The 11181-nt window shown below is 31.3% G+C and overlaps 2 protein-coding genes across 2 annotated transcripts; both read right to left on the bottom strand.

The window, feature by feature from the left end:
• Nucleotides 1-719: 719 nt before the first annotated feature.
• Nucleotides 720-1896, bottom strand: LOC113848096 (NDR1/HIN1-like protein 6). Its single transcript, XM_027477480.1, has one exon. It carries the CDS (start codon nucleotides 1790-1792, stop codon nucleotides 1022-1024), a length of 771 nt encoding a protein of 256 aa, XP_027333281.1. The 5' UTR covers nucleotides 1793-1896; the 3' UTR covers nucleotides 720-1021.
• A 4078-nt stretch (nucleotides 1897-5974) lies between these two features.
• LOC113874450 (uncharacterized protein At1g65710) lies at nucleotides 5975-8362 on the bottom strand. The gene is made up of 2 exons (XM_027512671.1): nucleotides 7157-8362; nucleotides 5975-6853 (listed from the first exon to the last, which is right to left on the bottom strand). The coding sequence occupies exons 1-2, from the start codon at nucleotides 8360-8362 to the stop codon at nucleotides 5975-5977; spliced, it is 2085 nt and encodes a 694-aa protein (XP_027368472.1).
• Between the last annotated feature and the right edge of the window lie 2819 nt (nucleotides 8363-11181).

The raw sequence follows: 11181 nt of genomic DNA, 5'->3' as shown, positions 1-11181 counted from the left end.
AGGAGACAATCTTATTATAAACGAAAAATATTCACAACATAGTAGAGTTAGCTCTCCTAACGAGAGAACAATTAAGTGTTACCCCCAAATGTGATTTTGTAGACCCCTATGCATCTCTCTCACAAGTCATTGATTGCCTTTTAAGGTTAGCCATAAGCCATTCGTATGTGGTCGCAAGAGTTTTATACTAGATGAAGTTTGGTGTGAAGGGGAGGTGCACGATCTTGATTTGTCAAGTTGCACAGTTCAAGTTCCCCAACATCAAAACCAGTTGTTGCAACTTACAGTTAATTTTTTATTAGAGAAATTAATTGAAGTATGCTGTAAATAATTCATAAACTTAGCTTGATTAGTTGGGAAAACAAAATAACAGATAACGAAAACGAGAAAGCGACTTCTCTTATTTCTTGGACATTGAGTTTAGGGGAGTTAAAACAGTTATAAAATTCATTTAGCAGGCTTTTAGATATTTTTGGAAGAATACATACTTTTTTTTGTAGTAATATTACAAAGCTTTGTTTAAAAATTTCTCTTCATGTCAACGTTCGAAAATCAGTTCCTAAAATTAACTAAATGTTCATTCAATACTCATTTTAGACTTATCCTTGTCCTAAAGTTGATCAGAACAATTACAATTTTTTATTTATTTTTAAACATGAAAAAATAGTCCAAAAGTTTATAAGGTATTGTGTTTACATGTCAAAATGGAGTGAATAAAAGTTTATGAGGTATTGTATTTACATGTCAAGATGGAGTGAATAAAAGTTTAACAATATCTGATATCATACATATAGAATAGCAATATATGCTGTATATAATATGTAAGAGAAGTGGCTGAAAAAACAGGATCAAAAGTACAAGAGCAGTATCTAAAAGTGCCGATGGAAAGAAAAATCCATCTCATGATCTCAAAGCAAATCTCAATCAGAGACCATAATAAAAGAAATGAAACAAATCGTAGTGACAAAAGCAATTGGCATATTCTACTATCTATAATAATGAATATGCACTAATGATGAATTCACAGCCTAAACCTGAATTTACAACTACTGCTCCGAATCCTAATAGAATTATTAGCACTAAGGTTGTCCACCACAATTCTGCACCTAACCCTGAACTTGACTTTGAACAGCTTCAACTTCCCAAGCTTAATCCTCACAGGCTGTTTAACCTTCAAATTGAGAGGAACATTACCTGTTTCTTGAAGCTGTTGCTGAAGGGTATTTTGCAAGCCACTAGCATCTTGTGTTTGACCCTTCAAAGGTATACTAAGCACTGTAATGTTACGGTGACCTTGGTAGAATTTTGGTAAGGACCCTTCACATAGTTTTGTGTCCATGTACCATGCACTTATGTGACTCCCACCTCTATAGTCTATTCCAATCTTCTTGTTTGGGTTTCTAGCAGTGATTGTCAAGTTGAAAGTAACAGATAAACTATTGTTGTTTGAAGTTTCAAGCTGGGTAACTCCAAGTTCATCCACCGAGTATTTTGGAAGCTTTGGTCTAAACACAAGGAATAGTATCCCAATAGTGATGCCAATAGCTACAATGAGAATCAGCAATATGCTTACCATCCAACACAAAAACCTGCAGCAACAGCTTCTTCTTTTCTTTGGTGGCTTTGAGTGCATCACAGGTAGAGCTTGTTGTTGTGTTTGTGAAGGGTGATGCTCAACATTCGCTGGATCACCAGCATCAGACTTAGACATGGTTCTAGGAACCAATGGTGCTGAAGGGTGGTTTGGTGCCTCCACATCATGGACAGGATGAATTTTCTGAGGATCTGCCATGTTTGGTTGGGATGCAGTTAATTGTTGTTGTTGTTTTTTTTTCCTTATGTGTGGTTTCTATGGTGTGTTAATATATAGAAGGTTGACATGAACACGTTTGATTTGAGGAAGTCATGATCTATAAGAGAGGTCGAAGGTTTGAAGCTTCCCATTGTTGACTAGAATGGCCAAAAGGGTAAATATCTAAAGGGTGAGTATTGTTCTAAATCACATGTCATATGGGAGGGACATAATATTCAATATTTGTGTCTTTATAGAAATGAGATATAATACATTGCCGCCGAAGGTTCTTCCTTTAATTTCTTGCTTTTCCATTCAAGGTCTCTGAGAATGACGTACTATGATTTATACAAGTTCTAGACCTTTTCTTTTTTTCTTTTTTCTTTTTCTACGTTCATTACTCAGCTACATTAAAAAACTATGGGACGATATTGTTTTTTTCTTACAGTGTCATTTATATCTGACGTGATAGTATATACTTTATTATTTTAAAACTAATAAAAAAGTTTGGTTAGAATATTATTAGGTGAGATTGTGCCGTTAAAAAGTTAACAATTGATTATTCATGCATCTTTTATTTATTTAAATATGTTTTCTTTCCACTTTTCTTTTATTTAAAGAAGAAAGAGAGAGTGAGCAAATTTTTTTAGGTGCGAGGGGAGGTATATTAAAATGTGTAGGAATAATATTATTTAAAAAATTATTATATAGAAGTACTAACAAAACAATTACTCCTTTATAGTCATTATGTTATAAAATATAACCATTTTAAAAATAAAATATCGTATTAAATCCGGCACAAAAACATAAAATTGAACTCAGATTAGTTTTTTTTTGGAGAAATACTAAAAGTTTAATTTTAATACAGTTCAGCTAGGTTTAGGAATAATGGCTAGATGAAACGAGAAATCATCCATTTATCTTAGAAACAAGAAAGATATGAAATCCTTACATTAAAAATTTTGATTATAAATTTTATTTTTTTTGTTTTCCTTCTTACAATGGCATCCATATATTTAATTTGTTACTTCAATTTTTAAAAATTTTGTTACTTCTTCTTAACTATCTTTCTAATATTAGTAAAAAAATCATTATCTTAAACTTTTAAAAATATTCAATAATTAGGATTGAAAATTATTTTATCTTGTATTACTCATTAAAATAAGGAGTTTAAAGTAAAAGCAACAATAGTCAATGCCTCGTTTGAATAATAGATTATTATGCCAAAAAATGTTTCTTAATTTAGAAGCCATTGTTGAATGAAAAAGGGGTAGCTCGTAGCCGGGAGCTCAATGTTCAGTTCTACAGTTTGAAACGGAACAACACAAAACGTTTGATAAATTCATCATCGTTCCATTTTCCAAAATTTAGTATAGAAAAATGTTTCAACGCTGTTACACTTAATTTAAGTCTTTTATTTAACTTATATTTAAGAAATTTACACTAAAAATATCTACTCAATATTGAAATATAATTTTAAAATTTTAGCTACTATTTTGTCATAATTTTTTTTTTGGGTCAAACTCACCGATAATTTGGTGAGTAGGTTATCAAACCCTTATAAATGCTGTAAACTTAATTGATGAATTGCATGTTATATGACAATAATTCTTAAGCATGTAAATTTTTTTGACAAACTAAATAAATGTCACACCATTATAATAACAACTAATGTTATACAATTAATTGATAGTTTAAACCCTTTTATACTAATAATTCCCCCTTAACTTGAACGGAAAGCCGAATTATCCCTCTGAATTGAAGTCTCAACAATCTACACGTCTTCTTTTGCTTAGAAGTAAAGCGTTTCTATTCATAGAATAATAAGGTTATAGCTTCTTACAAAGAAAAATAAAAGTTTATAGTTTAGAAGTTTCCTGTGTTACTATTATTATTATTATTTATGTATGAAACTTTTCAGCCCTAAATACGCGTCTGTTCAAAACACCAAGTCCTAGCCCTCCCTTTTAATTATTATTATTGTTGTTGTTACAAGTTCTAATAAAATCCAAGTACATCAAGGGATGAGCTAATCATTTTTTTAATCTTAATCTAATAGTGTTTTTGACTTGCAAAATCCTTAAGCTTTTGTGATCTCATGGATGCTATCATCTGTCTGTGCCACGCACGTGGTAGCTTTTCTTTATGTCATTTTGGGAGGAATAGAATCTTACAGAGGGAAAATAAATCAGATTTGCCTAAATGATATCAGTTTTGTTAAATGATTATTAAAAATAATAAATGAGTGAATTTACTTAAAATTACAGTAAAAATATATTAGTCATCCTAAATATTATATTTATAAATTTAATTTTGATGTATTTTTTGTGTAAATTTTTTTATACGGTCAACTAATGAAAATATACCATAGATATATAACTTTTAACTTAATTATTATCAAAATTAATTATCTCATTTATGTAGTAATTCTTGACTAAATAACAGTGTAATTTTTTTACATTGATAATATATTCTAATTAATTGATTTAAAATATAGTTATTTATACTAATAATGCATTAAAATTAAACTTTAAATTTTTTTACTTTTGATTATTAATTTATTACCTCTAGGATAATAATTAAAAAAATTAAAATAAATTAAAGAACTCAATATAAATAATTGTAATTTTTATACTTATGATAGTTATTTTTTATATATTCTTTTATTCATAGTATAATCATATTATAACTCGTAAGAAAATTATCATATTAAGAAGTAATAAAAGAGAATTCATTTCCAAATATAACATTTCATGGGCAAATACCCAACCAGAATACACAAATAAAATAAATAAGTTGGACCTATCAAACGAGACATAGATGAACTGAAAAGTCTCTTAATTCGAGCTCAAAAATTGACAAATAAAAATATTTTTATTTTAAAAAGAGAAAAGTTATTTAAAAATAGAAATAAACATACTCTAATTTTCCTTTCCACAATTTCTTTTCACATTTTATTTATCATGGGTTTTTGTTTTGTTCCAAAATGTAAAATAAAGTGTATTTACATGAACTTTAAAATCGTTGACCGAAAATCCCTCAAAAAATAAATTGTTGATCAAGCAATAAATTTAAATTGGATGCAAGTCCACAAGTCCAAAGGATAGTGTCATATTTGGAACGAAAACTTTGGTTTTCCCAACGGAAAATAGTCGTTTTCATAACATTTAAACTTCACCTTCTTATCATTATAAAGAAAGAAAATCTTAGCAATTCTATGTTCAAGGACCCAAAATTTAAAGTAATTCTTTGTTAAGTTTCATCACTCCATTTTTATTAATAAAAAAAACACTTCCATTACATAAATACTTAATTAGTAGTTTGTATTAATGTGTAACCAAAAAGATTAAATAAAATATTTAGTTAACCAATATCATAAAGACAATAATTCAAAAAATAAAAAAATCATGTCTGAAATGTATTAAAAATTACAAAAAAATGTGTATTGAAAATTCAATATTTTTTCTTTTAATTCATTAACATTTTCCTTAAATAAAAGATAAGGAAATACAATAGGAGAGTCGTCTAGGTTTGTTAAGTTTCATCACTTGATTTTTATTAATAAATAAATCACTTTGATTAAATAAATACTCAATCAGTAATTTGCACTGGTATGTGTAACGAAACAGATTAAATAAAAGATCTTATTAACTAGTATCATAAAGACAATAATTAAGAAGTAAAAAATAAAATTGTGTTTGAAATATATTGAAAATTACAACAAATGTGCATTGATAATATTTCAATGAAAAATTTCTTCTAATTCATTAACATTGTATTGATATATGTGCATGAAAATCATGTTTGTGCTATATACATTGATATATATTTATCATTGTTTCAACTCACTTCCAATTGTTTTGAAACATTGGTTTAAGTTTATTTACAAATGGAGTCCGAAAATGATTGATGGTCCTATTGATTAAAAAAATGAAGGGATATATATATATATAAAATAAACAAAACGCCACACACAACAGCAGCATTCATAGACAGAATGGCAAAAAGTGATTCATGGACAGAACAGAGAAAATTGCAAATATGTGAGAGATCAACTTGAATTGGCCTTCATAATAAAACAACAAATTGCAAGCATGCAACTCCAAACAAAACAAATGTCAACCTCATAGAGTATCTAAAATACAACAGAAAAGTTGGAACTCATGTATCATCATCACACACCTAAGCTGTTGCAGCAGGTAACGTGCGAAGACCTTTATTGGAACCAAGCCTACCACGTCCAATGCCACTGCTATGCTCATGATCACACTCTCTCTTTTTGTTGTTCAAACTCCTCTTCTTTGCTTCAGATGACAAACTAGTACCACTTTCCAAGCCTAAGTCCAATCTTGAAGTCCAGCAATCTGTTGAGTCAGCTGAATTGGGTTCCCATGATGAAGATGAAATGCTCCAATGATGTTGACAACTACTACTCACGGTGAAGCTGTTACTACCTGAAGACTCTTGGTCCTCCATGTCTACCCCACCAACTGAACCACCTCTCTTCACTGTCACATACTTATGTAAACTTGGCTCCATCACATCATCACTCACAACTACCTCAGATTCTATAAAAGGGTCTTTGGTATTTGGCACTTTCTTCCCATAATGATGGGCATTTGAACCTAATTGAACATTGTACTCATTAGATTGTTGAGTGGATGGACTTCTCTTGTCCTCAGAGAAGGCACCAGAGAAATTTGAGCTGGTTGTTGAGTTGAGATCAGCAACAGCTTCAAGGATGGAGCAAGCTTTGGAGAGACAAGCTGGGAGAGAAATAGAAGGTTGTTGGGGTTGTGAAGGGTTCTTTTGATGGAAGTTCTGAATGTCCTCAAGCAGTAAGGAGGTGTAGGACGGTGGAGGGTTCACAAGAGCTTCAGAATTGATGTCTAAGTCCCTAGATCTTCTAGAAGATCTGCTTCTTGTTAAACCTTGGGGTTTGAGATTGTCAACCCCTGTTGATGGCACTGAAGACAGTACCTTGATCTCTTCCTCATGTTGTCCCTTTGGCTTGCTATCCACACTCACACCCTTCTCCAATGCAACTCTCCCATTTGGTTTCTGCAGTGGGGATATGGTTCTCATTATTCTCATCACATCAATGACACAAAACATAACCAAAACAAAAAAAAGTAAATAAATAACAGCTTTCTAAGGAAGACACAAGGATACACAATAAGAACCTGCCCAATAAGTTTTTTTTAAAAATCATAAATTATCACATAATTTAATGCATTAATAACATTGAAAGATATAATTTTTAATAAAAACTTACTAATTTCTTAATTTCTTATTATTCTTTTTTGTCAAACATCAGAAAAACCAGGTAAAATATACCAATTTTCGAAGCTGTTAAGTAATTACCTGATTGCCTTCTGCTTCAATCTTGGATTTGTTTTGCACCTTGCTGCTGCCATTGTTTGTGTTGGAATCAACCTCATTCAGAGGGTTTCTTCTGTAAGGAGATTGTTCTGCTTTCCTTGAAGAGTTGTTGCGGCTAAGAGATGGTTGTTGTTGTTGCTGATTCTCCCCCAACACCTTAGCATTTGCAACATTCCCATTAGCTCTTGCAGGTGATTGAGCACGTGGAGATGCTGCACTTCTTGAACCACCAACCACCCCATTTCCACCATCACCAACATTTCTCTTAACAATGATCCTCTTTCCAGATTCTCCACCACCATTGTTACTCTTATCCATAACTAATGATGAAACAGTGGCAGGAACTGACACCATTTTGCCAGGCCTAGTAGAACTTGTGTTGTTGTTACTTGCACTTGCATTAGCATTGGTCTCAGACGATCTTCTACCAGGAGATCTACTCACTCTTCTTTCTCTGCTGCTGCATTGTTGCTCCCTTTCCCTGCTGGGAGTTCTTCTCCTTCCCTGAGAAGGAGAAGAACGCCTTGGGGATTGGCGGTGCCGCGGCCGGTGGTGACGGTTTTCTGAGGCGACCACCACCCCATCATTTTCCTCACTGTTGTTGTCATTGCCATTGGCTTTCCTTTGGTCATCTTCAGCAGAAATTGCATCATTGTCACAGTGATCAAAATCAAAACTTCTTTTTGAACCTGAGTACTTTCTTCCAGAAGGAGTAGCAGCTTTGCCAGAAGAGCTTCTGCTAAGCCTTCCACACTGGATCAGAATTGCATCCACCTCTTCTTTGGTGCAGCTTGAAGTCCTCACACCCACACCCATGTTTGGTGTGGATGGTGCAATCCTGTTACCCATTATTGCTTCTTCATTTGCATCACCTTGTTCCGCTGATGGAGCAATGCAAGGTGAGATTTTGGAGGCTCTTTCCCTATCGTCATGGCTCTTCCTGTGTTTGATTATGAATATCTCTGTTTTCCCTTGACTTTCATCTACTTTTGCTTCTTTTGGGTCTTGTTTTTCTTCCACTGTCTTCTTCTTCTTAGGATTCAATTCTGGCTCAGAGGGTTTAGAGAGAGTAACAGTGACACTGTTCTCAGAACTCCTTTGCTGCTGAGAAGGGGCTGTGGAAACTGATTTGGCTCCAGCATAGGAGGAAGTAGAGGACCCTTTCTTCTTGCTCAAACATGTACCCATTGAGCTAGAGAAAGTGAAGGAAAATACAAAGCTAGAACAGAATAGATAGTCGAAGCAGGAAAGGAAGGAGTTTAAGAAGATTTGAATTTCAATTAGTTAGATAAGAGTAGGAGAAAGGTTGTGGTTTGTGGAAAGGGAACGTTGTCCAAGAAACATTTAAAAAATATATTAGCTTTTAGACTTAAAGAGAGAGAGAGAGAGAGAGAGAGAGAGAGAGAGAGAGAATTCAAATTTGGAGAAACAAGGCATTGGAGAGGCATGTTATGTTATTGTCTGACACAACTGACCCCATTAAGCCACAAGCTTCAATTTCATAACTTTTTTAAAATACTAACTAAATTATGTGAAAAACAGAACAATTTGGATCTTGACTGGAGACGGGTATCTCCAACTTAAACATTTTCTATCTGTCCTCTCTGTCAAGATTCAAATTTGTATAATAACGGCTAAATTCGTTTGGATAAACGAAAAGAAAACCTAGAAAGTTACCACTGTTTTGTTTTCTATGGTTAAAAAAATCAGCAACGGCTGTATGCCTTTGGATTCTTGTTGGTATTCCATTGGAATTTGGCCATCAGCCGAATGTTTACACTCACTCACATAGAAAGAATTATATCAATGTGTTTCTATATGCTTTTTGTACGTAGGAATGTTATTTCAAAATTTCCCGTTTCTTTTTTTTTCAATAAAATCATTTTAATTATAAAAAAAGACATTATACGTGATATTATAGCATACAGAATAAAAAATTATTATTTTTTATTCTGTACAATGTTTTACATGTTTTTTTTTTTTTTTGCAAGTTTGTGTTTGCAAAATATTTTCTTAAAATTAACCCATCCAAAATGAAACCTTAAAAATAAGTTTTCGTATGATAGTATAGGTTGAACAAGGAACAAAGTGTTGTTGCTTTCGCAGCACTATTTCATGAAAGGGACACACTTAGCTGATGTATACGTTTTATGGGTTATAGTCGATTCCCAATTATAGAACAGCCCGCTCAACCCAAACCCTAATTATGTCCAAGTATTCCCAACCACCGGTCCAACGCAAGTATTCCTATAAAAATTACTGCATCAAAAAGTTTATAAATTAACAATAATTTTTTCTATATACTGGAATTCTTTTTTGTTTTAAAACAAAATTTGTGAAGAGAAGAAGGAAGGGCATTCAACAATGAAGTACAGAGAATCCAAACAGAAAGAAAGAAAACAATTTACATAGCTAAAAAATAAGGGAGTCGATGAAAATTATGCAAAAATTGATATATTTTTTTTCTTGGATTGCTTGGTCATCATTAAATTATTTTTTAAGATAAATAATAAGCATATTATATGGCTATTTTCAGATTTAATAAATTTAAAATATAAATATTTAATTATCATCAATAATAATTCTATTGTATTAAGTTATATATAGAAAACCTCAATTGTTATAATAAAAACTAATTATTCTCATTTAAAAATATTCTTAAAAAACTTTCGTGTAAGAATATTATTAAAAATATTTATTTAAAAATTAATGCTTGCAATTTATTTATTAATTATTAATGTTGATATTTTTCACTACATGGCATTAATTTAACAATATTTTTCCATAGGTCTTGCACAGAATTTTTTAACTCTTACTCGAATTTAGATAATTTTTTACTCATACTCAAATTTGAAATATTTTGTAAAATAATTTGCTTTCTATCTTCAGCAAGCATACACACCTGTCATCTTATTCCTTTGTGGATTATTGGGGATGGCTAGATAAGCATGTGGACCTTTATCCAGATACCCAACAAAACAAAATCCTTCATTTGAATTTCAACTTATGGCTTATTTTGAAAGTTTGGAAATTGGAGGAATGCATCAAAAGAGAGGTATCAACTAAGATATGTGGCACTGAAAAAATGTCACGGAAAAGTTAAATGAACTGAACTATAGATATTAAGTACATATTAAAGTTTGCTGCCAATCTAGCTCGGAAGCATTATATTCATCCCTTTCTGCAATTAATTAAAAACTATTAATTAAAACTAACAATAAAAGGGTTTTGTACATAATAGAACCATAGTTGCGGTGGAGCTAAAGAGAAAGCACCAGCTTAACAGCCTATACCTTGCAAGAAAGTGACACATGTAAATTAATATTTATTGAACTAATAAAAAAAATTAGTTCCTAAGCATTTAATATATTTTATATTATTTATATCTAAAATATATTTTTTAAGATTGATTCAAACACTTCAAAATGAAAACATTTTATCAAGAATATTTATTACACTTGTATTTTTAATATAATAAATACTGTCTTCATAAAAATTTATTACTTTTAAATATCTAAAAGATTGATGTTAATGAAAATAAAATTTATAAATTTCACTGTTTATTTAATTTTAATAAATTTCAACGATTACAAAAATGATGAATTGAAAAGAATGTGTTAACTATTTCAGCCTACATCATGAACACCAATAGTTTAAAGCTCGATTGGGTATCAAAAACAACAATCTTGTCAATTAAAAGACACTAAAGAGGTGTATAATTTTTTACAGAGTTGAAGGTTCAAGGTGCTTAAAATATAAAATTTTTCCTACTTCATATAGTGGTAGGGATTGGGAAGAAGAGATAAATTGTAATTTTTGCACTTGACAAAATTTGAACACTGTTTTCTCCATTCCATGCTACAACAGGCAAAACTGGCTTCAACAATGGATATGGGAGTAAACAGTAGCTCTAGATCACTATTTTTTTTTTCAAGAAAAACATAATTTAACGGGCTTTGGTGGAAGCTAGCATTCCTAAAAGATGATGGGCCCAATACTGTCCAATT

This window comes from Abrus precatorius, unplaced genomic scaffold (assembly GCF_003935025.1).
Source record: "Abrus precatorius isolate BTA unplaced genomic scaffold, Abrus_2018 Scaffold8, whole genome shotgun sequence".
NCBI lineage: Eukaryota > Viridiplantae > Streptophyta > Magnoliopsida > Fabales > Fabaceae > Abrus > Abrus precatorius.
Note: the sequence above shows the minus strand (reverse complement) of the source record. Positions and strands in the feature narration are given on the sequence as shown.